The following is a 25,486-nucleotide window of genomic DNA, read 5'->3' on the forward strand; positions in this document are numbered from 1 at the left end:
AGATGTTGTGGATGCCACACAACACAAGTGAACTTGAGGATCAATTTATGAAGTAATTAAGCATTAATCAATTCAATACAAAATAGTACTGTCAATCTAATCATTCTGCTTATAATGGTCTATTTACTTTGTAACCAATGGTAATTTCTTGGCCAAAAACGTTCGAAGAGTTGCTTTAGATTGACTGTGCCTCAGTTTTAACAAAACATAAACAATCGAATGGTATTAACATAAAAAAAATGTCGTAAACAAAGAAGTTAAACATTGTTAAAATGAATAAGTTATCGCTCTCAACTCATCAAGTCAGTTCTTGGCTTTGTCGTATTCTCCTAGTAAAAGTTTGCCAATTAGACGGATTAGTTTTATGTCAATTTCCGTGCCGCAACTTATGAAAATGTATGTTGGAAAATATGTTGAAATATAATTGAAATTGCTTATATGAAACTTCCAAAGTTGTTTATTTGATCTGCTTTGCAGGCGTGAAAATTTAATAGTCAGCTGAATAACCGTTAAATTATCCTTTTTATCCTTTTATCGTTAGGATGTGTAAAACTATGCATCAACGAAGCATAATTCAGCCTATTAGCTTATTGACCTTTATTGTTGGGATGGTCCGCCGTTAGAATGAGCAGTGTGTTTCATTCGCAGCTCCACCACCGACCGACCGACTTTCCTGCCACCGTTCTAAAATGGCGGTGCACTTTGCACATCGGAAAAATCGGCCACCGTTCCCAGACCGTTGGCGTGGTTGGCTCGCCCTGGTCCTCTAGCTCGCCGGTTGCGAAAGCACTCGCCCCCTCGTGGTATGTTGTAGTCCATAAGGGAAGCCTCCTGCTGCCCGGCCAGTATAGAAGTCAGAGGCCAGAGTCAGCGCTGGCACACCGATCACCGAAAAGAGCCTCTTTAGTGCCGTTCGGCCGACCCCTTTTTCGGGCTCTCGAGAGGAAATCGAGCGGTTTTTTTTTATTTCGGCTTAAGGCCGCACGAGAAAACGAAACCGGGGCTCGAGCACCACGAGCACCGTTGATTGGGTGTTTCGGGGGGATCACGGATCACGGAGCTTCGGATGTCGGCCGATCTCGGGGATGAGTGAAGGAAGCGGCGCGGACAATAGGAAAAAACGAAAACGGCACACCGAAAAATGATTCAGCCTGCCACCGGCCGGGGAGGAGGGTTCGGGCATGTCACGAGAACCCGCACAGCCAGCCAGCGCCGACCCCAACTGCGAGCCTCTAACCACAACAACGGCAAGGCGGCGAAGAAGCAGAAGAAATCATTGTGCACACGAACTGCCATTTAAGGGTAGGGCGCGCAAGGCATCTGGAAGGGCGTTGCAGGCCCAGCGTATCCCTGCCGGCGGGCAGCTCTGGTGGCCGCAGCGGATTCTATTACATTGCACCACACTTTCGCCGACCAACCACCACAACAACCGGCCCCGGCAGCTCTATAAAAGCCAACCGTCGGATCATTCTAGGGTGCAGTTTTGGTGGTCCGCCGGTTCATCGTTCATCATAAGCCACGTGGAGCTCTGCACTGGGTGAGCTCTTGAATATGGCCCAGTTCCAGCTAGCGGTCCTGCTGGCCGTGGTGAGTGTGATCGGTGCCCAGAAGCAGCACCAGCTGCACCAGCAGCAACACCAGCAACAGCATCAACCGCAGCAACGCCAGCAGCAACAGCAACAGCAACAGCAGCAACAGACCGATCCCCGGTACAAGCAGATTCCGATCGTCAACGTCGAGAACGTGCTCGAAGTGGATGGCAAGTTCCGGTACAGCTACGAGGGTGGTGATGGGACACGGGCCGCCCAGGACGGTCAGCAGATCGTGGTTGGCAACCAGGTCGGCACCGCCTCGCAGGGACAGTATACCTACCAGGTAAGTGATCGTAGAGCGCCCCAGTGACTCGCCCAGCTGACACCTTCGCCCTTCCTTCGCAGGGTGACGATGGCAAGACCTACTCGGTGACGTACATTGCCGACGAGAACGGGTACCGGCCGGTGGGAGATCATCTGCCAACGCCACCACCGGTTCCGGTGGCGATTGCTCGGGCCCTCGCCCACCTGGCCACCCTGCCACCGCCGAAGGTCGAGAATGGCCGGGCCGGGAAGTTCTGAGATGAGAGGCTGACTGACAATAAAGCGTTCTTTCCGGTTTTGGGCACCACGCGAGTTCCGTCGTTTCGTTTTTGTTTTCCGGGATGCGAGTTTTATTACGCACTATGAAATGCACATTGGGTTGGTCACCTTGTGGGCGCGGGTCAAGCGTCGAGTCCTTTAGTTCTGTCGGGATGGTTCTCCCTGGGCTCTAGCGCCGGCGGTTCGACGGTGGCAGACTGGCCAGGTACTCCAGGGCTTTCTGGATCTGCGGGGGGATGGGTGGCGGCGTCGGTAGGTGGGATCCGGACGGCTGGAACCCATTCTCGTCGTCGGCCGTGTAGCTCAGCTCCACCAGGGTGCCGTCGGGAGCGGTGTAGCTGATAGAACCGGCGGCCACAATTACATCACTCGTGTCTGGGCCGTTTGCCCGCTTGAGGGTCCCCTTTTCCTGACCTCGGATACCGTTGGCCGTTTCGTAACTGAGCGCAGAAGAAGCAGAAGCAGAGGAAGACGATGAGGAGAAAAAACGGTCGAGAAATCGAGAGTGAAAACCCCCGCAAAGGGGCACAATGTTGCACTTCGGCACCGGCAACCGACGGTCGTGACGGGCGCGCGATGGGGAGACTAACACATGGGCTGAAAAGACCGGAGCTTAGCACATAAATGGCGCTAACCTTTAAAAACGAAATTTTCTTGATAATCTTGTGCTAAGAGTGATGCTACTTTTGTTATTTTCAAAACAATGGATCAAACACATTTCCATGTACTAATTTTTCACTGCTCCTTGATACCCAAAAAATAACGTTCAAGGGAAGCAAAGGCGTTAAATGGCGTGTTATAAGGACTCTACTCCATCAGAAACGAAAATAAAACGTTAGTTTGCCAACTACAAATCAGGCGATGACACCAGAAAACATGAATTCTCTAAATGGATTTGAATGATCGAAAAATGAAGACGCAGGAGTTAGTTGATATTATAAAAATCAGTGATGCTCACTGTTGACCAAAATCAAAAACGGGTTGATGATTCTGAGCTTTGTGAAGGTCTAAGACTTAGTGAAGGAAGGACTTAGTATAAGACCTAATTGAACTTAGAATTGTTCTAACATCGATATTTGCCTTATTCGCCAGATTAGCCTCCCAGCAACTACTGGAAGACTGGAAAAGTCCTATTGAAATGTTAGACAACGGCTCAAATTACTGTGTGGCTCTTGCTGGAAATTCCGTTCATGAATAAGGCCAATTTTAAACAAAAAACGAGTTTCCTTTCTTAGGCCCGGGACTTTTCAACCCATGTGCTACTCTCTAACGCCCGCGTGTGTTAATGGGTTCCGGCGAGAGGGGGGATTGCCGTCGTGCCATTGAAACATGCTAATATCTTACGACGCTGCCCGGCTCGTAGGCATCATCCACCGTCTTTCGGCCTGCTTGGGAACTCTAGCTCCAGCAGCCCGCCGAAACGATGCTGGCGTGAGGCGGCGGATGTACCACTATCGTAATCAAATCTGCAATTATCAGCCAATTATGGCACCTCGGGACCGGGACAGGAAGACCCGGCACAATGGGCGGTGGCTGCGTGCCGTCTCTGGCGGCCCTCGGTTTCGTCGGTCTATTGGTATGCAAATTTCGTCGGAGGCAAGCCGCAAGTGGAGGGTAGGCGAAGAATTGTTCTTTGGCGGGCTCGACCCACCCGACTCACCTGTACTCGTACGCTCCGTCCGGATCGATGTTGTTGTCTTGCTGGAGTATTTCTGCCTCGGCATCCGACTTTTGTGGAGCCGCTAGGGTGAGGGTTGCGATAACGGCAAGAAGGCAGCAGATTTCCTGCGAAGAAGAGTGGAGAGTGGACTCACGATGACTCGCTGTGCTGGGACTCCAACCTTCAGTCTTGGCCAATTTTAGCGAAAACCCGGAAACCCCCAAAGTCTGTCAACATCAACAACTCCACGCTGCCCGCCAACCGGTTGTTGCCGCAGTTCTGGTCAGCGAGAACCGTTGCCCAAATTAAGACGCACACGAAACATAGCACTTGCCTGTGAATTACTCACAACGGTACTATACACACTTCTACACGAGGACCTCTCGCCGAAACATCCGGACAACGCCATTGAACTGATGCGCAATTATCGGCGCTTCGCGGCCACGCGATCGAAGACGAGAGATGATTTGGCGATCGAGATCGATTTTCACTTTCGATGGTCGGATCCAGTGCTTTCGTTCACTTGGCCTCCCGGATCGGAAGCCGGAAGGCGGAAGGCAAACAACTTACCAACTTCATGATGGCGGCTACGAGAGCTTTCAGCTTTTGTGCAGTGTCGAGGGGCTGGGTCTTGTGGACAACGTACGGCTAGCTGATAGTGCACGCTAATGAAAGAATAGAACCACTGGGTACTGTATTTATAGACGTGGTAGCTGCTGCAATACTTGTGCAGCGCTGGCTCATTAATGGCTGGCCGGGTGTACTCTCCCAGCCAGCCGGCCAGCATTTTAGTGGCAGATAAACTTGCAGGTAACGCACGGCACAGCGAAACCGGCGCTATAAAAGCGGGTGGCCGACGATGGGCTGGTCAATCCATCATGCATCAGTACAAATGTAATCCTTTTAAGCTGCTTTCTAACCCAACTCATCGTCCAACGGAGGCAATACTTGACTGATGATTCAATGATTGACCACCAAAGCCATTGATTGATGAAACGCGAACGATAGAACTGGAAGGTTTGATTAAAGAAACGAAAAGCGATGGAAGTGTTTTTGTTTGCTACAAATCGACCTCACCGACGGTCGCGTTCATTCATACGGAGATCACTCGAACAGGACACTCAACAACATTACAATTCACCAGAGTTATAAAACATTTAACTAAAGGTAAATAAGTAGGCAAATCGACGTAGATAAAGCATTCGACAGTGTTTGGCACTGCGGAGTGCTACACAAAATTCATCAGCTTAATTTTCCGTCATACATACTAAAAGTACTACAAAGTGGCTATGCTGACGATGCAGCCCTTATATCAACAAGCAAGGTAACCAAAACTGTGATTAAAAACCTACAAAAAAAACGTTAATTCCTATAATTTTTTACAATAACTGGAAGATGAAAATCAAACCCTCGAAAGTTCTATATATTTTCATATAATTTTTTTCCATATAAATTCAGCAAGTGAGTTGTCTCCCTACCTGGGCAAAATTTCATTACAGATAGTCAAAATATTTCATGGTCTTCTCACATCAAGTACCTAGGGCCGCTACTGGACAATAAACTTAACTACCGTCCATACTTAGAAATATTACATAAAATACTAGACATACTCATCGAACTGCCTTATCCATTAATCAACAGAAAATCAAAACTAAACTTTTCAAATAAACTTCTTATTTACAAAACAATTTTCTTTCCTATCTTAACCTATGCTTGTTCTCTGTGGCCGCAATGCTCCAAAACTAACTTCCTGTCAATATAAATAAGTTGAATAAAATTCTCATAGCGATCTCTTATTTATATTGGAGAACACCAACGAATCTTTTCCTAAGCCTTGCTGCCGCGCAAAGATCGTTCGAAATAAACAAACTAAAAGAAATCCTAATCAATCGATGCAATAATTCTATTCAACCAACAATTCTGAGAGCTAATTATCTCATGTTCTTTAAAGTTTACTAGTTGTAACATGTTGTTTAGAAGGATAAAATTAGTAATAAGAAGGATAAAATGACTCAATGGCACGTGGCATAACATATAGTTTAAATAGGTTTTAATCGAAACATTTTCGTTTCAATCATTCTCAGATCTCTGTACTCTTATGTAATCAAGCATTTATGTGTAATAAAGTATCAAAAAAAAAAAAAAAAAACGGAGATCACTCCCTCAAGAAAATTAAGCTACAAAACGTAGCGTTTTCGGCCGACAGCTCAAGAACCCAAGTTTTAATATAATTAATATAATTCCTAATTCAAGTTTTAATATAATTCCTTTTTTGTAATATGGCAGATGCTCAGCTAAAAGCTTTACACTTGGGTTGCACGATACATTTGCAAAAACGGGAAAGTTCCTGCCCTGTAACTTCGAAACTACAAAAATTACAACCCTGTAACAACCCTGTGACGAAGATTCGCTTGTAACATTTGCCGGTTCAGATTCATTATGCAGAACAATGTTCAGATCCAACACATGTGCTGCACCCATCATGGCAGCTGGCTGCAATTGTCAAACGGTCACCCCCGGACTATTGGCAATAAATTCGCATCTTCCTTTCACCCGGCCCGGCGCACAGAGAGTGGAGCAAGCTTACGCATCATCCGCAATCATCCGTTTCGCGCGCACGATCACGTGACACTTCATTTCATATGCGACGAAAGGCTAGGTCGTCTGTGGTGCAGCCCCAAGAGAGAAGCGGAATTTCAAGTCCGGGTGTCCTGGGTGTCCCATGGCGAAGGAGGTATGGTGAGCTTTTCACCTGACGCAATGACGGTGACAATTTGTCGATCGAAGTGGTTGGTTAGTACCCGGCCGTTAGTGTTGCGGTTGACATTTAAAGCGATCGATAGGTAAAGTGCACAGCGGATCATTTTTATGTCACACCCGAGGAGTGTGTCTTCGGCTCGTTTCTGAAGGTGGCAGAGTACCTTCTATCGGATTAAGATATAGTGATTACATTCCAAGATTTTCCTTACATTCCATTGCTCTTTGCCATCGATTAGCTGTGGAAACTAACACTCAACGAAAAGCGATACCAATATTCTTCGGGCAATCTTCAGCGAGTAGACGCGATAATCTAGTCACGTTTCTCAGCATTTGAAATTCAAACCAGTGTGCCGGTAACGGACGATTTCAAAACATTGCATGCCAGTCGCCAGTCGCGGACACTAGTCGATTGCGTTCAACTCCAAAGCTTCTTTGGCTGTAGTAGATCGTCGTGGTGGCGAGCTTTTCTGTGTCGATCGAAAAAAGTTTCCTAGATTACCGATCGCTGTATTATGCTAATTCAAGTGGCTCATATATCAGGGGGTTTGCATAAGCCGGAGTGTAAGATGATAAGAGCAACACACTGGGCAAATAAGGATTAGCGATGTCAAACTCCGTGGAGCACACTTACCACGCAGTGCCACAAATCAAGGTAATGGTTCGGGTTGAATGAAAACGAGACAAACGCTCAGACACAACGGGTCGTAGCCGCACCCTAAAGACGCACAGTCGTTCATTCAGTCGAATCTATTTCACGACCATAAACCGCAGACATAATGTATTTCAGCAGGTCGGTCCACCGAAGGCCGGTGAAACAATATTCGATTGTTCCTATACTTCATTCCTTGCGGCCACGCCACATATCATAAACTATCACATAAAGATGAGTTCATTTCCATTGAAAAAAACGGGAACTGTCCGGGATTATTAAGATTGTTTCGCGTCGTCACACTATAAATTAGAGAAGCGATATTACTGAACCGTTGGTATTGTGTCCGTGAACGGTTTTAGTGCTGGGTTACATCATCCGATTCAGCCGTTTTGCAAAAAAGGTTCTTCATACTCATACAGCTCGTCAAAGCCACATGAGTCAGTTCGTTGGTCTGGCCGATTGGGCCATTGATAGCGCCATAAAAACGTTATTCCAACTGCCAAAAGACTGCAGGAAGACGAACAGGAAGACACAGTGCCGACGAGTATGTGTTCGTTCTCTAAGTGGCCATTCATACCACCCGCAGTCCGGCACTAAGACATACTTTCGATCATTGGTATCATCCTGGATGATGACGGTGAGAAACATGTGTCAGTCCCGTCGGGCGGAACTATTTCTGGAGGAACTGGTTCCGGAAGAGGTAATCTCCCGGAACGCGATCATGGGTAGCATACTTTGGATGAGTTTCGGGGCCAGCGCTGGGCGATGCGCCCGCCTGATGCCCCTTTAGTATTTGGAAATGTTATCGCCGCTCGAAATTTGAATACCGATTCGGTGTAGGTCACCACGCGGTCCCCGGAGCCGATCAGAGCTGAGGTGATATTTGACTGTCAAACATCACGCAGACCTTTGCGGCCACCGAAGGCTGCTCCCCTTGGATGTGCGGGCGGTGGGAATTAAGGTTTTGATGACAAGAATTGGTTCACCGGCGGCGCAGGTTGCGCCTGCGCTCTTTTCCGTTCCCCGAGGTCCGTGCGCAGATAAAACAAAGGTAGCCGAGCACTACGCAGGGGCCGAACCGAAAACGAGTTCAGAGCAGACGGTGTTTATGATCGGCGGCTAGATTAGCATATTTGCCTGCGGCTGAATACCCCGGGCCCGCCGGCCCGGGGTGTCGAAAGTGAAGATAAAATGTCCCAAAGTACCTTGGGCGCCTAGAACGGATGGGTCGGCCCCGGGTCGAGGCGGGTCCGACGGTGCGGACCGCCGCTAGGAAAGAGCTGCCCGAGGAAATTTGCATACGGAACTGCACAAATCGCGACTCGATCGCGGAGCTCGATCCGAACTGGTCGGTCGGTCGGTGGGGTTCGCTTTCCTTGCGATTTAATTTTATTTTGATCGGTCCACCCGCGGGGCCGGTTCAGGGTTTGGCAGGGCGGAAAAAAACTGGCTTCTGTGGAATGTGCTCAGTTTGGGCGCGATGTGTGATCCGGCTTCGAAAAATGTATGGTTTTGAAGTTCTAACCCGCGTGAAGGCTGGGGCGATTGGGGCACCCTGCCCGAACTGGTCCGCCCGAACGGAAGACCTTTAGTTTTCCTCGGAGATTGGTTGCTCGAGTAATTAGCGGGTTCGAAGTCGTTCGGACATCGGTTGTGGTGGTTGGAGCCATACTATTATTGAACGTCTGCAGCATGATGTAGAACATCAATCAATAATTCAAATGAACACGATTCTTTGTGAAAACATGTCACACGTATTAATTGATCTCTGAATTATGTGAATATTTAATTCGCCAATCATTGACAAGGGTGACATCATCGGAAGACTTAACCCGCGTCGTTACTACGTGTTCTAAATTTAGTGTATCCACCTCAACACTATATCTAGTGTATATTATAAAAAAGTTTAATTATATTTTATAATCATGCATTGCCGTACAAACCGACGTACGAACCGAGGCAGCTGGAAGAAGCTGACCTTTCCTTATCACATCTGCCGCCCGAACATGGCCAACATTTATGGCCAGAGTTTTATTGCCCAGCGTAGGAATTGAGGTCTAAGCCGCGCCAGCCCGCATAGCGGGGAAAGGACAATGAATCAAAAGCAGGCCATCACACATATAGACTATTCAGGGTGGCGATTTTACAATCGAAAGTGATGCACCGTCTTTTCGATTTCTTGCGGCTCGTTAAGAAATCGGCCACTCGCGGGAAGCTCCACGTTTGTTCCGCAATCCGTTCCGCCGTCACTGGCAAACACATCGAGCGCGCGTGTTCTGCCTTCTCGCCGATCTGCCTTCCGCAGATGACAGACGTTTCGGGTTTATCAGCTGAACGCTTCGATAAATTTTTGCAGCTGCATACAAATGTTTGCATTGATGCGTTGCGCTGGCGGAAGGCACCGATCTGGCACCGATTCCCGGAACCCGCAACCCAGACAGTCTTAGATACCACCCGGACCCGGTTCGGAAGAATCCTTGAGCAAAATTAATTGTCAACAGCAAATTTATTTTAATTTCAACCTGCTACGATTTCAATGCCAAGCCATGCACGAACCTCGATCGAGCTCGCGGTTTGCTTGTTGCCGAATTTTCGCACGCCCCCGAGTTGGAGCACATGGCGTGAGACACGTGCGATGCGTCTACCGGTTTCCGGCAGGGTGTTTTCCATAACTAGGATCCCCGGTCCTGCTCTCCGACCGACCAAACCGTGAGCGTGTGGCTGGCATGTAATAATTTATAATTGATATCATATGTAGATCGGGTAGGATCTTCTCGATCGGGTCGTGCTCGTCGCCTCTCGCTCTCGCTTCCGCCCGGCACGAAGAAACTCCTCTTTTCCGTGAAGGTCACCGCTTCTAGCATCTTCTGGTCAGCGAGCCGACGACGACGACGACGACGACGATGGCGTCTGGCGCAGAAAGATGCTCTTCGGGGCCCCGAGGAGGAGCCTGGGTGAGGGTGACCGACGAGGGTGCTAAGGTGGCGATAGTGGGGCTTCGAACCTGAAACTAAGCCCGGCGTCGTCTTCATTTTTTTCTCCCCCCCGGTATGTGTCCGTGTGTGTCTCTCTCTCCGTAGTGTTGGGATTTTGTTTCGGGTGGCTTTTGCCTGTTTGGAAAAAGCGCAGAATCTTCGTGGGGCCCCACATTTCGGGGACCACATTTCGGCTAAATCGTACTATAAAAGCTACGCGAGCGCGAAGATGCTACAACATTAGTTCTTCTGCTTCGGTAGCGTCCCAAGCTAAACGTCGTCGAGGAGAAGAGCAGTGAAAGTACGCGCCTAGGCGGCCAGGAACCCAGCATAACCGAATCCGGACGTTTAGCTCGAGAGTTGACCGGAGTGTCTGTCGCAGAACGACGTTTCGAAGATGAAGTGTATTGTACTGGTAAGTGATTGTGATAAGGCAGTGTTGTGAATGAAGCTGGCTGGTTCCTTCCGCGCTGCGGTGGTGGCGTCGTCCTTACCCGTAACCCGTGTATTACTTGCAGTTGGCGGTAGCCTTGGTCGGTTGCGCCGTCGCGCAGAACGCGGTGCCCAACGATGGGCGCTACTATCCGGAGTACTACGAGACCAAGTGGGACGATGGACGCTGGCGCCCGGACCGTCGCGGCCAGTGGAACGACGGCTCGTACAAGGCGGGTGGAGCGGGTGGAGCGGGTGGAGCGGGCGGTAAGCAGGGCGGCTCGGGCGGATTCGGTGGTGCCGGCGGCAAGGGTGGTGCGGCAGGATTCGGTGGTGCCGGTGGCTCGGGAGGATTCGGTGGTGCCGGTGGCTCGGGCGGATTCGGTGGTGCCGGTGGCTCGGGAGGTTTCGGTGCTGGTAAGTCCCGGGGGAACCCGTTCCGGATTCGCAACGTTGGATCAACTCTGGCTGTTGCTTTCCGTTTTGCAGGTGGTGCTGGCGGTGCTGGCGGTGCCGGGGCTACTGGTAGTCGGTTTGGCGGAGCCGGAGGAGCCGGGGGAGCCGGAGGTGCAGGAGGATTCGGTGCCGATAACTCGCTGGCCGGAGGATTCGGTGGTGCCGGTGCTGATGGATTCGGAGGTGGTGCTGGTGGCGCTGGAGGTGCTGGGGGCGCTGGTGGTGCTGGTGGTCTGCGAGGATCGGTTTCGGGCGGTTCCGGCTCCGGAAAGGGTGGCGCCCACGGAAGCGGTGCCGACGGCGACTACGTGAAGATCAAGGAGCAGGTGAAACAGTTCAACGAGGACGGATACTACTACAAGTACGCCGGTGCGAACGACATCGAGGTCGCTGAAGAGGGAAGGATCGAGAACCGGGGCACCGACGAAGAATCCCTGAGCGCCAAGGGATACTACGAGTACATGGGTGACGATGGCCAGCAGTACCGCGTCGACTACATCGCCGATAAGAACGGATTCCAGCCGACCGGAAAGCACCTGCCGGAGGTGCCGGAAGCGATCGCGCGTTCCCTGGAATACATCAAGAGCCAGCAGCGGAAGTAAGCAGCGTCAAGCAAACAGGAAACTAGGTGAACACAGAGTCAGAGACTCAGTCAATCAGTCAGTCCAGAAAAGTCCAGAAGTCGAGCTCAAAACAACCGATCGTCAACGATCGGTCAACGCCAACCATAAAACTGTGTTCTAACTGTAAATTAATAAACAACCGTTAAGTGAACACGTCAACCGTGCCGACCTTTACTGCTCCAGACTCCGGAATGGTTCCCGACCGGAAGTGGCGACACTTTCCGATCGACGCCATTTTTTCCCATTAATTTAGCGCGCCGACTGCGTGTGGTCAAAAGCTGGCAGAAGACGCGAGCTAAAAACTCGGAGACCAAAGAACCGGGCGTTTCTTAGGGGCGTCTCAGATCGGCTCGTGGCTTCGTGGCGTGCCATTTGCATTAATTGGTCGTCCAATTTTTTTGGATGTTTCGCGAATGGCAGTCGAGCAGCAGCTGGACGATTAAAAGTAGTAATATATTTCCGAACACCTTGTCCCCCCCGCGGGCCGGAGCCGGAAAATTTGAATAACCCCCAAAAAGCCATGCTGCCCACTCGACTCAAGTCCGGCCCAAGCCTGTTTCGGGGTGGAGTCGAGCTAATGTGACACGTTCCGTATACCTTGCGTGAAACTATAACAGCCAGTTGATAATCAATTTATTCCATTTTTTTGGTCGCTTCACTTCTACCTAACTCTTTCTTCTGAAGCCGCAACCTACGCCCGGTCGGAGCTACGGTTTTCGGTGCCATCTTCGCACCGGTTGACCTTGTACCCAACATGGTCGCTTCTCCTGCGGGCAACCACCGCGGGTATCTCGAGCGAGCGATATCATAATTAGCAGGTATGGTTGTGTGCTGCTTCTCCGAATCCGCGGTACCCCCGGGTGACCCGGGGGAAAATTAGTGTCGTGCTGCGGATGCGGATGGGACATGGGACACGGACACATTCCTCTTCAAGTTTCGACGAAAGCGAAAGGATCGCACGGATTGCATCATCGGTGGGGTTTGGGGAAGCGCTTCAGTTCCAAGGCCAGGATGCATCGGCCGATAGCCGACGCGTCGACATCTTGCCGGCGCTGCGACATTGCTCCGGGGCTTTTGGGTACCATTTGATCTGACATTATGGAACTCTAATCCAATCTAATAACGACGGAAATGGAACAAATCCCGTTCTCTCATCTGAATAGGGAAGTAACATCTGCAGGGTTTGGAATGTAAATATTATGCAAATCTAGAGAATGGCCACGATGGGCGTTCAGGTTGCTCTTTCAGGAGCCTCCGGCATCCTTTTTTCCGACAACTCCGGCAGGCATTAGGACGGTCGCAACGGTAGTTCGATTCGATCGGGTTTCGATCCCTTCGAGCCCGCAATAATTTATGATGCTGAAAACGAAACCGGTAACGAAGCATCAGCATGATAATGGAATATCGTATTTTATTGGACCCTTCGAGGGTTGGACCTATCGTGTCCTCACCGGCGTGCAAAGTCTGCGATAACGATGGCGATCTAGTTCACTCGGCACCGACGGCAGGAATGCCCCCAAGAATGCTGTGCCGTTTGGTATTTTGATATTTTTCACTCATTTGTGTCCGTGAAACTGTCCGCCAGTGGCCGACAGTGACATTGAACCGAGTGCCTGCGGCGAGACAAGGATCCCCACTGGCTCAACATTTAGCGGGTCTAATTTATGGTGGCCAGTTTTGTGTTTGCGGCGCCGTCGGAGCCGGCTCGGGTGCCCAGCTGGCAAAGGGATCCGGAATGAAGTCATCTATGGGCGACGGAGAAGGGTAGCCGGGAGGCTAATGGAGGCTCTAAAAGCTGGCAAATTAGAGTCAGTATTCATATTTTAAAAATTAATTTTCCGTGCCGTGGGTGTGGAGGATGTTTGGAGATTCATAGTTTTGGGTTATAAAAATCCAATAAATCTCCGATTGTAACATATGCTGCCGGTCGTTGGGTCGCAGGGATACGTTTATGAGTCGGTTGGGCAATGTTAGTATATTTTTAATGCGTAAAAACTGTTTCGCCGTAGGTCAGTCGTTTCGTTCAGGAATCCGTAAAGCAGGTATCTGGTCGGGCACGCCAGCAACGGACTATTTTTACATTTCCATCTGCTCTACACGATGGGGATGGAAATACTAAGCCACGGAGCCATGTGGCACGTTGAAAAATAGAACAATATAAAAAGAAGTTCTAAATTAATTTCAAACAGGATTATGCTAACGTGTCAGTCGAAGGCCTCGGAGAGTGTCCGCCGGGTGGGAAGATGATAGTTTGGTGTGCGAAATGTGATGCGAAAAGAAGGAGACGACCACGATCAAGAAAGTATATAGAACGGACAAACCGGAACCCCAGTGGGCGTATAAAATGGATCTGGTTTTTTGACCTTTGCTTCGCGATGGTTATTTTTATATTTTCGCCCGCTTGTGGCACCATAAGATTCGGCCCGATAAGAAGCGCCTTCGACGTGCACGAAAGGCTATGTGTCGCTTTCCCGGATCACGAGAAATGTGAGCGAATTGTTCGGAAAGACCTAAAAAAATAACAATGTCCAGAACAGGAGTAATCGGTAGAGCAATCTTGTCCGCATATTTGCTATCCCTTTGAAATGTATGAGCTAGTCCTAACCTTGACATTTGGCTCTGGAAAGGTCGTGAACTGTCACATATACCCAAGATTAAAGAAAATCTTTGAATCTGGTTCGCAATATGCAAATCGGACCACGGCCGAAATGTTGTAGGCGTGCGCTGAAGGATGTGCTCGTTGTGTGCGTCGAAGCAAATGAAACAAAATGCCACGAAAAGAACTGGTGAACTGGTGAAGCTGGTTAGATGTAAGTCCAGCGGGAATGGCGTTATGCTTTTCACCGAAAAACACGCACTTGGGGCCAGGATGTTTCAAATGGCAGCAATATCATTTGCATAAGTGCGCCCTCGAATCAGTTAACATCGTTTATCTTGTCCACCGGTGTTACCACATTCGTTAAGCAGCTCGCAAAAGGCTAGGCCGATGCCGGATAAGAGAACCGGTAGCACCCCCTGAATCGCTCCGGAAGAGATCAATTTGTCACCGCACTTTATGCTCGCGGGTGCCACATCGCAACACACCGCTCTCCGTCCGGCCAGTCTCGGCCTGTTTTGGGATAACGAATGAAATGCTCGTCATTTTCGAGGTTACACTAAATAGGTGATACGATTTTTACGAAACGCTCGCTCGGCGCGTCAAGGAAAACGAAGGATCTTTCATCATGAAGGGGCTGATTTGAATGTTTATGGAACAACTTTCAAAATTCGAACAACTAGCTTATCGCCTGAACTATGATCGACGAAAAACGCTGCGCCTTTGGCTATGCAGCGTGCCACACGCTCGATCAAGTCTTCGAAAGTTGTAGTGTTCCGCTGGTGGCAAAGCACGGCTGGTTGTGCAGAGATTCATCCCGCGGCACGTCGGTAGTGGGAGTTGTTTGCTCACTGTTGATCGTGGTGGTGGTGGTGGTATCGGAATGTGTAGTCAAAGTATTGCGATCACCGTCCTCGCCGTTAAATGCTACGAATTTTGAATTCTTTTGTGATGAACCGATTGCGAGGCTGTTTTCGTCGGGGCCCAGCACCGGCAGGTACGCTGTTCCGAGTCCTGGGAGTAACGATTTCCGAACATCCAAGCTTGGATCTGGCACGGGAAGGTAGCCCGTTCCCGGTCCCGGAAGTAGCGACTTTCGAACATCGAGTACGCTGGACGCGGTGTTTGTTTCGGACACCGATGGGACACCGTACTCTAGGTAAATGGACGGTTTTTGAATATCGTATGAATTGGCCTTGAGTGGGTCGGACGAGTATTTGCTGATTAATTCTCTGCAAAAAAAACGGGGCACCACATTAGGAATGTAAACCAGTTGCAAAGGAAATGGCAACCTACGCGTATTCGCCGGCGGGGTCGTACGGTGGAAAACGGTATGGTTCGTGGCCTCCCTCGTAGTTTCCGTAGCCACCATCGTAGGGTATGTGCACGTGGAAATATCTGCCACGATCTCCGTCGTCGTAGTGGACATACTTATACCGGCTCAGGTCCTCTACGTAGTCTCCTTAAAGAAAATGGATGTGCTCAACTCAGTGTTCATTCAACTCAACAGGACAATTATAAATGATGGGAACGGACGGGCTTGTCGCTGGTAGCATCGGGAGTCAAGCAATGAACATTCGTTTTGATGAGAGTCTGTCACAAACAAAATATGCAAATGTGTTGGGAAGATTGTTTTTTCGGTGGACGCTCACCGGCTAGCAGAATTTAAATATATGCAGACGCCTGCCATAAGAACGTTGTAGGAAACTTGTTCGAATAAATCGTTTAAAAATTAAACATATACAGGGTGTCCAAACTAAAGTTCTTTTCTTCATTTGGCTCTAAAACAAAAATGGCTTAATATTTTTCGATGCTTGGACATTTATTTGAAAGGTCGATTCTTCAATTTGTTAATGAAAATGGAAAAAAAATATGAAAAAAACAATTGTGGTGAATTGTCCACCGCAATTGGTTTGGCAGTAGCCCATGTGGTCGACCTATTTTGGGGTACATTTTTGACTATCTGTGGTCCTATTTCGGCAATAGCAACTTGAATTTGGGTCATGACGTCGTCAATAGTTGCTGGTTTGTTCACATAACTTAAATATCGGTTGTGGCTGTTGCTGTATAGCATGTAGCGCCGTAATGTTGAAACCAAATGCCGTCCAAGTTCCCAAACTTGGACCACCAGGAACCAATCAGCCAAAATCCGCACCAAACAGTCATTTTAAGTGCATTGGCTTTTCTTGCACGATGTGTGGGTTTTCCGAACTGCTACCGAAATACTGCTTATTGACATAGTCACCGAGGTGAAAATGAGCTTCAATGAAATGCTTGTAACGAATTAGTTGAAGACCTACCACTTTGGAAATAATATTTTCATATTTCCCAATTTTCTCCAACCAAAATTATATTTTATGCATAAAAATTAAGAATCAACTTTTCACATCAATGTTTAAGCATCGAAAAATATTCAGATGTTGTTTTATTATAACCAAATGAATAAAAGAACGTTAGTTTGGATACCCTATATTTCACCGCAACTAGATATCTACACAAGAAATACTGCATCCTCTTTAACACTCAGGGCAGATTTAAATGATAGGTTATCAAGTATTATAATTTTAGGCAGGGTATCTACGGGGTAGGGTAGGGGGGGTATCAGGGTATCAGGGTAGCTCCAATTAATTAAAATTAAAAGACTAGGCGAAAGGCAAAACTAGAATGCGTAGTTGTTGAATAAAATATTGTAACGATTGTAACGATGCTAAAGGCGTGGAGTTCCTTACAAGTTGTTCTCTCAAATCTCTTTCATACATTTAAAATCAGAATACAGTTTTTAAAATAATATCCATTGTACACAAAACACAAAAAATTTCACTTTTTGTCCGTTGAAATCAACGGAGGAAACGGTAATCGTAACGCTTATACGTTGAAAGATCTTACCTTCGCCTTGGTGAACATATTTCCCATTTTTGTTATACTTTCGAGGATTATACTTTCCATCGTTCGGTGCGGGGTGAACGATTTGAAACAGTACAAACAACGCCTGAAAAGCACAAGAAGACACGTCACAAAACATGTTCATAAATAGAAACCGTGGTTTTTGCATTGCAACCTAATGCATATAAACTGTGGCCCCAGTTATGAATGTCTTTTACTCTGTATTCTGACGTATTTATTTAGTCGAAAAGCGCGTCAAACAAATCAGCTAAACGATCGAGACTCCTGCCAACAGCGACACGTCTCATTCACCGGTCAAGACTGAGAACTTGTTCGACGGCCTGCTAGTTCCTGGTTCTCCACCGGGGGTGTGATTTTGCGTAACTAGCGCTTCTAACGCCTGCGCCAAGGGATCGGGGAGAGTTTTCACTACACTTCGGCATTCCCGCCGTCGACGTCACGCAATTGACATTCTCTTGGGTACCGTAGGGGTAATAAACTATCTTATATTAGCATTTGACACGGTGACTCACTATCGCTGATTGGAACTGCATTGCACTGGGTTGAACTTAGAGTTCTACAGCACGGAACGGAACGCCACAGCCTGGGACGAACGGCACGGTAATGCCGCAGGAATTTGCTTGTGGATGCCGTAATTGATTAAATCAAACTAAACTGAAACTGCTGCAAAATTCCTTTTAAATACTAGCCGCGACAATGCCATCATGCGCCACGGAGCCGTTCGCTCCGGCCGGATGATGACCGGTATGACGCGCCGGTGAGCCTCAGTGCCCCGGCGCGAGTATGGTAACCGTAGGCAAAAGTACGTCCTTCCCCTTTCGCCGTGAGAGCTGCGAAAAAATATGACAGTAAAAAATTTATGTTTATTGCCCATGAAGACCATCGAGCACCCATCCATCCGTTCGATCCGTAGGTCGATCACAAACGACGGGAGACTCTCGAGAGTATTCCCCACTGGGTTTGCCTGTGGGTCGAATACAGCGACGGCCATCGTAGGCTTTAAGGATAATTGCACTCGATCGTTTCTGCCCAAAGCGGTTCGGTCTTCCTTCCGCCGCGCCATGTGACAATTGCCCGATCGATCGGTGAGTGATCTTATGATGGCACGGGTCGAAATTCGGTTAGCAAGCGCTCGAGGCAGCCGGAGGCTGGCCCCGTCGCCAGCCTATACTTCTCGTGATAAACCACTGTCAAGGCCGATCAAGGTCGCTCGGCGATGATGGCCAACTCTGCATATAGGTGAGGAGTAAGAAGTAGACGTTCCGTACCGAGCGCTGTGATGCTGCTCAAAGAGATTTCTTGCCAACAAATGCCTCGGAGGTGTACCATAAATTTGGGCCAAACAATAGAGAAGTCACTGATTTTTACGCGATTTTATTGCTTTATTTGCATATAAGGCAAATGAGAAGAAGAGTAAGATGTGTTGGGGGTTTATGGGCTATAAAACGGTGCGGAACCATCGATATAACAACCCTGAACGAGCATTTATTCAAATCGGACGACCGGTCGGTTATCGAATGCTGTCTTTTCATATGCGTTGTTGACTGTAATTAGATGGCAATCATTGAGAGCATGTTGAATGATTTGTTTGTAAATGTTAAAGTACGTGTCAGAAAGGCGTGAATTCATCATTGACAGATAACTTCTTGCAAACCTTTGGTTTCAATGGTGGCTTCAGCGTAAGTTAGTGAGTGATGTAGTCCTTCAAATGTACGTTCGGTTTTGGAAGGCATTTAAGAGAAGTGGTTGCTATAAAATACAACGTGCAGTGGTGGGTGGGTTAATGGGAAACATTCTCCATCACTCGAAGGTCCTTGAGGCGGACCATTACTTTTGGCATAAGACAGAGATGTTTTTTGAAAGTGGAGTCTCCAAATACTGGCCGCATAATACCGAGCACTCAGCACTTCTGTGAAACTCGCCGTAACTCCTGGTTTTAGTGGTTTTTGCGAAGGGTATACATTTTTCTCGACGATTCATCACGTCGAAGCGATCAAAAACTAATGCCTCTTCGATGTAAGAAAATGCAACAAGGTCGGTTGTAAATAACATAACGGCAAAATAAAATAAAATGGTACCCCCTTGTCAAGTTTACTGTATGAGGTTTCGTTGAATAAAGTGTACATACTGTAAAATGTTTGCAATGGCTTTGTTTCAATTTACTGGTTACCTAGTGGGTAGTTTATTTCAAGAAAATTAAGTTTAAGAATAATAAAAAATGAAGAAAGGTTAATCGCAAAATTTGCAAAACGGTGTTTGTGGAATGTGGAATGTGGAATCTCGCTTGAATTTCCTCGAATACCCGTGCAAGAATTTTTGCGTTGGAAATCAACTGGACAATTTAAACAAATTGTTGATATGGTATTTCATTGTTATATTTTTCACCCACGAAAATTATATATGAAATATATGATATGAAATATGAATATGAATATGATAAATGAAAATGACACAGTGTTCGGTAAGTATATAACTAATTTTGTAAATAATTATGTTACATTTCATTATACTTATCTTTTTTAAATTGTACCTTTCAAAAGATAAAAAACACTATTGACTACTTTACTTACAATTTACCACACCTAAAACAATAAGTTAAAAATAGCTGTAAGTGGTTTGATGTGAACGATGATTTAAAATATTTCCAATTCTTCAAACCATCATTTACTGTCGAATGTAATAAAAAGATGCTTCTCTTGGGCAAAGGACGATAAGCTTGAAACAGAAGGATATTGAAAATCGAAAGATTCTGAGAACAGTTACGTAGAAAACAAACCATTTAAAGTTGCAACGGAATCACAGCCTCGAAACAGTTTAACAATGAAACGAATAGAAAACGATGATACATCGATTGTGATCGTGACTCATCATTGTTTCTGCCGATTTCCTCCGAGAAAATATCCTGACGCTAATGTTAATTTTTGGATGTGAATTTGAATATTGAATATGTTATTGTGTATTGAACGTTGTTAAGAAACGAACATTTTCCGCATGGAAAGTTGAACAACAATTTGAACTGCGATGATTTTCCGCCGAGCTTAGCCGAGTTTTGCTCTTTGTGTATTTCTCAAAGCATACATTTAGGCGTATTCATAGCGATGAAATTAAAACACAGCATCGTGATCGCATTCCAAAATATCATCTTTAATTCAGTTATTGCTGTTTTCCATCAGAGTTTTCCGTTGCCATTTCATACTTAGTTTATTTTTTCGGCTGGGCAGCTAAATACTTGAGAAGCTTTTCGATGGCCGGCGGAACTTTCGGAATATGGTCGCCCTGTGAGGAGCATATGAAAAAGAGGATCAACAAATGATGACCGATGGTGGTGAAAGTAGCAACCTATTCACGAACCTGTGGCAGGAAACCGTTTCCGTCAGCCACATAGTCAACACGGTAGACAACTCCATCGTCGCCAACGTACTGATAGAAGCCCTGCGAGCGCAACCCTTCCGTCGGAGTGCCTTTGTCTTCGATGCGTCCCGCTTCTTCAGCCAATATTCCGTTCTCAGTTTCAAATCTGTAGTGGGATGAAATCGTTTCAGGCCCCGATTGGACAATGGACTAAAATTTAGCACTCACACATAATGATAGCCATCATTTTCGACCTGATTTTCCAGACGAATGATTTTCCACCCGTCGGGTGAGTAGGCTGGCTTCGGGGCAACCTTAGCTTGAACGGCTTTGGCTAAGGTAGGCACAGGAGTTGGAGGGGGCGAAGGCAATGGGATTGGTTTCGAAGTTCCACTCTCGGTTCCATCGCCCCCAATTCTGCTGACCACTGGCAGTCGGCCAGCTCCACCGGAAGGTCCTTGTTTGCCGGCTCCACTGCCACTTGGTCCGTCGATGTGCTTGTACCTGTTGTCTACGTGCACATATCGACCGTCGTTTCTTGCCACATACCGACCATCGTTCACGGGCACATAGCGTCCATCATTTCGATTGTAGTACCGTGGATCGGTCGAGTAGCGGTAGGGATTGTACGGGGACTGAAGAAACCTTCCATCAGCGTACGGCCTGTAGGTCCGTGGTCTTTGTGTTGTAAGCTCACCGGGCGACGGTCTATATTTTCCATCATTCTGAGCATGGGCTACGATTAGTAAGCAGCCCACGAATTGTAAACTCTGTCAAAGTAACGTTTGAAAACAATAAATCTCCACATCCAACCTGCCGTTTGTTACGAGGAGCTCACCAAAAGAACACGCATTTTCACGACTCTCAGCGGGGTCTCAAGTATCACAAGACACGTACCTTTTTCACTCACAAGCCTAGAAGCAATTACTGTTTCGTTCTAAACATCACTTTCTTTTTATACGCTGTCAGTCACTTGTAGGCTTGAGAAGTCATCGGGAGGTCTCCGCCTATTTGCGGCATATTTTACGGGAAAGATGAATTTATTTCATTAGACAGAAATGCAAATTTTACCTGTTCAAACTGCACTGCTAGTCGTGTCAAAACCCAACGGGATTCCTCATAACATTAGCCACCTTGGCCACGATTTGATCGAGAACATTAAGTCAAATTTATTTCATAAGTGATCGATATTTCGCATCAGCTCTGTGTGCGTGCGTTGAATTATCAACTGGCTCTTGACAAACAAGACCTTGCTTGCTTGCTCGTAGGTTGGCTTTTCATGATCGTAAAATGTGTTAAAATAATGCCGATTAGGTAACAGGACCTGTTACGCCTAACACACGCAGGAGCACACTTTCCATCAAATGTTTGTGCCTGCGCCGCGCCGCTTGGGGCTAGTTGTTAAGAAAACGTGGTCGAGAACAGATGTTCCCGACAGATTTGCTTCAGTGTAGTTAATAAACATAAAATAATCGAGAGGTTCGAAAGAAAAGTAAAGAGTGTCTATTAAAACACGAAATCTTTAGTTAGTCCATTATGATTCCTTATGGTGTTCAAATTTAGTTTTTCAAAAAGCACTGTAATAAAAAGGGTCACGATCAGAAAAAAATGGAACATCGTCATTAGCGCAGCACCGATAGCATGTTCCATGGAGTTATTTTTAAACCTTCGGGGAGAAAAGATGCCACACGTCGGCCGCCCACGAAATCAAAGTCAAACAAGAGCCATAGGAAGCGAGTTTTTGAGTGGTCCTCCTCCGCTTGTTGTCGCCGTCGGAACCAATTCAAGGTTGAGCGGCATTTCACGGTCTCGCCCGTGGACTCATCTTCGGCGGCGGCCAGTATACTGCGGCACTGCTTAGCATACCGATCGATGTCGGCCGGAAAATCGAAGGCCTACCATTTCGTCATCGCTTTGGCTGTTCGGATGCTGTGGCTGATCGATACCGACGCTTGTTTCTTGCGTTGGGAGTGAAGCTTAACTCGTAGCGTAAATATTTCTGGGTCATTGAGCGGGAAGCCATGAGACGCCAGCGCTTCAACACAAGGTAGAATAAATTTAAACCATATGGCAAGGTCGGGACGGCATCATCGTTGTGATCATCCTGTGTCCGATCATTGTCGGCTGTCTGGACCGAAAATGACAAGTGATAACAACGGTCTGCCGTGTCATGTTTGCATAAATATTTATCTGCGATCACTACCCATTCCCAATGTCAAGTTCAGGCGCCAAGCCAAGCGGCTGACTCAAAAAGCTCCGCACGAAGAAAGAAAAAGAGCGGCGCATCACTCAAAAGACATCGATACAGAAACGACAAAAGAACTGTCTGGGCGATAAAGCGACGAACCTTCCCAATAAAAGGCTCTCGGTTTCAGCGAACGGCGGTGGTTTTATTTCCTTTTCACTTTACGCTTTACGGAAACATGACTAGTTGCTGCCAAGTGCCCGGGACCTGTATCACTAACTTACTGCTACGGCGAGGATCGCTCTTCACAGGGTTGAGATTACTTGTTCCGGCTAAGGTTGGCCAGCAGTCGGAGCGCTCGTTCGATTGCTTCCGGAATTGGAGGCGGCGTCGGCAGGTGGTCTCCCGTAGGCTGGAAGCCATTCTCATCCGCGACGTACTGCAAGCTGACGAGATTGCCATCCGGATCCGTGTACGAGTACTGTCCTTGCGCCACCTTCACGGGTGTAAGATCGAAAACAGTGTTCGAGTTGTGCGATATCCTTAAGCCAATGGCCACAGTCAACCTACCTTGGCTACGTCTTCGCCGACGTTTTTCAATGTTCCCTGTTCCTGGGCTGTGATACCGTTGGACGTTTCGTATGCGTACTGATACGACCCTTCAGGGTTGACTTCCGAGTCCTGGCGCAGCACGACAGCATCTTGCTCTGCCACCGTCACGTAAGCGATCAGCCCCAACACCAGCCCAACACGAATAATCTACAAACAAACAGAAAGTCACACCGATTAGAGTAATGATCACTTCAGCAAACGGAACTCCGGTTTTCGAACTTTGTCTCGCACGCACTCTGCACGCACCTTGTTCATTTTGCACTTAGCTACGTTAGCTTTACCGTACGCCGTTCGATGTCGAGTTGGGACCAGAATCTGATGGCACCGCCACGGCGTTGGCTATTTATATCGCTGTTAAGGCAACGAACACGCTCCGAAGCGTTTTTCGGATCCGGATCGGCTGTGTGTCCTAGGAAATCACCACTGACCTGTTCGCACTCATCCGGTTACTACAGCCTCGGTGGACAATGGTCAACGAAACCGAAGTTTGTCAGAAGCCTCCCCCACCGAAAAAGAAACGAGTTCTTCGTTAGACAAAATTTGCATAAATTTCAACGACACCTTCCACAGTCGGAAGATTTGATTACCAACGAGGATGGGTCGGCATTGCATCACTGCTGGAGCCGGTGGAGAAGTCTTTTGTGGCGACGAAGGCACACGACCTAGAGAAACCTCCTCGTAGGCCGGGCGCGTTATTGGTGCGTTGTTGTGGGTGATTAAGCTATGCCGCGTTTGGTGATCGTCAAAGCCCATCGCCAACGATCTTCTGCCGAGGGGCACGAACTACCAACGTCCGAAACCTAAATTAACTGTTGAGAAAGGCGTGCGAGATCATCATTTTAACATGAAGTTTTCAGTCTGATCCCTCTTCATTTGCTTTAGCTGATCTTCGCACATCCTGGAGGGTGATCCTATGACGGCTTCCACAGAATTGAGCAGCGCGTGCTACCGAGAGTTTCGCAAGTACGTAACGGAAATCGGTGCCAACGCCCGATCGTAAATATTCTTTACTCGCTCATGAATATTCATGCCCATCGCGAGGGGCTTCTCTAGCCCCGATCGATAATCCTGCGCGAGCTGTCCGTACAATCAAAACAATTCATAAACAGCGTGTAGATCTACGGGCTCAAGTCTGTCTGCCAAATTTATCACATCCTTGAGAGAAATGAGCAGCTGTAGACAAAACCTAAAATTGTAGCTCAAATGAGCGCAGGTGATGGGTGCTGAACGCTAAATAGGACATTTCTGCATCACCACGAAGTTAGGGAAGAAGTCACTTACCTTGAAATATACTATATTGTTGCGGTTATTTATGAGTTTTCTGTGCTACATCACCTGCTGAATAGGCGAATACGAGGAAGCACAAGACAAAAAAGGAAACCCGACCGAAGGAAGAGTGATTAGTTTAATGGCACAGCGAGAACACCGGATCTCGTCGCTGAAGCGAAGCGAAGCAGAACCACACAAGGGAAACTCATTGACGACATAATCGACGATCGCCGATGTTGATAGATCAGCGATATAGGATGTTGATTGTCTAATGGGTATGTAAATTACACATTTAACATCTAATTTCATTATTGGCAGGTTTGGAAGCTGGAAAGTTTTTGTAAACGAAGAGCTTAAAGGATTTTTCCCATGACCTTAAAAGGATGTGCTATAAGAGCAAAGGCATAATGATGAAAAATAATACACAAATAACTTTTAAAATAATAATAAAAATACACAATTAACTTTTGCATCCAAATTGAGGTTTGAAGTGTGCTATTCGTGACTGATTGCACATTGCTGCAGTTAAAATATCTTCATTCGCCTCGTTATGCGTTGACCACAAGCTTTTACCATAAACTTTATTTCTAACTATGATACCTCGAATACGTTTAGTCTACATCAACTAGCGGATTGTACTTATCATTATTTCAAAACTAGAATTTGTTTGCAGTTAAACTTGTCGTAACAAATTAAAGGTCTTTCATCAATTTAAAAAAAAATAAAAATTGTAGCTCTTTGTGGGAATGTTACTGACTAATTCATATGGTATCATTTTATATTTGAAAAAATCTGGTTACTTAAGAGCCATACTCTGCAACTTTCTTGAATGTCAAACGTAATTTTCATAATAACATTTGCTGCAGATTCATTACG

The 25,486-nt window shown here is 47.2% G+C and overlaps 4 protein-coding genes across 4 annotated transcripts; 1 reads left to right on the forward strand and 3 right to left on the reverse strand.

The window, feature by feature from the left end:
* Positions 1–1,551: 1,551 nt before the first annotated feature.
* LOC131207776 (fibroin heavy chain-like) lies at positions 1,552–11,672 on the forward strand. Its single transcript, XM_058200404.1, has 6 exons — positions 1,552–1,587; positions 1,648–1,875; positions 1,938–2,084; positions 10,565–10,597; positions 10,701–11,031; positions 11,104–11,672. The coding sequence occupies exons 1-6, from the start codon at positions 1,552–1,554 to the stop codon at positions 11,670–11,672; spliced, it is 1,344 nt and encodes a 447-aa protein (XP_058056387.1).
* A 3,271-nt stretch (positions 11,673–14,943) lies between these two features.
* On the reverse strand, positions 14,944–17,826 carry LOC131208492 (uncharacterized). The gene is made up of 4 exons (XM_058201268.1): positions 17,706–17,826; positions 17,176–17,278; positions 15,586–15,751; positions 14,944–15,521 (listed from the first exon to the last, which is right to left on the reverse strand). Exons 1-4 carry the CDS (start codon positions 17,724–17,726, stop codon positions 15,041–15,043), a joined length of 771 nt encoding a protein of 256 aa, XP_058057251.1. The 5' UTR covers positions 17,727–17,826; the 3' UTR covers positions 14,944–15,040.
* Positions 17,827–20,313: 2,487 nt separating this feature from the next.
* On the reverse strand, positions 20,314–21,473 carry LOC131208491 (larval cuticle protein LCP-30-like). The gene is made up of 4 exons (XM_058201267.1): positions 21,383–21,473; positions 20,773–21,314; positions 20,545–20,710; positions 20,314–20,469 (listed from the first exon to the last, which is right to left on the reverse strand). Exons 1-4 carry the CDS (start codon positions 21,395–21,397, stop codon positions 20,395–20,397), a joined length of 798 nt encoding a protein of 265 aa, XP_058057250.1. The 5' UTR covers positions 21,398–21,473; the 3' UTR covers positions 20,314–20,394.
* Positions 21,474–22,937: 1,464 nt separating this feature from the next.
* LOC131208494 (endocuticle structural glycoprotein SgAbd-2-like) lies at positions 22,938–23,728 on the reverse strand. The gene is made up of 3 exons (XM_058201270.1): positions 23,588–23,728; positions 23,300–23,488; positions 22,938–23,225 (listed from the first exon to the last, which is right to left on the reverse strand). Exons 1-3 carry the CDS (start codon positions 23,594–23,596, stop codon positions 23,049–23,051), a joined length of 375 nt encoding a protein of 124 aa, XP_058057253.1. The 5' UTR covers positions 23,597–23,728; the 3' UTR covers positions 22,938–23,048.
* Between the last annotated feature and the right edge of the window lie 1,758 nt (positions 23,729–25,486).

This window comes from Anopheles bellator, chromosome 2 (genome assembly GCF_943735745.2).
Source record: "Anopheles bellator chromosome 2, idAnoBellAS_SP24_06.2, whole genome shotgun sequence".
NCBI classification, from domain to species: Eukaryota; Metazoa; Arthropoda; class Insecta; order Diptera; family Culicidae; genus Anopheles; species Anopheles bellator.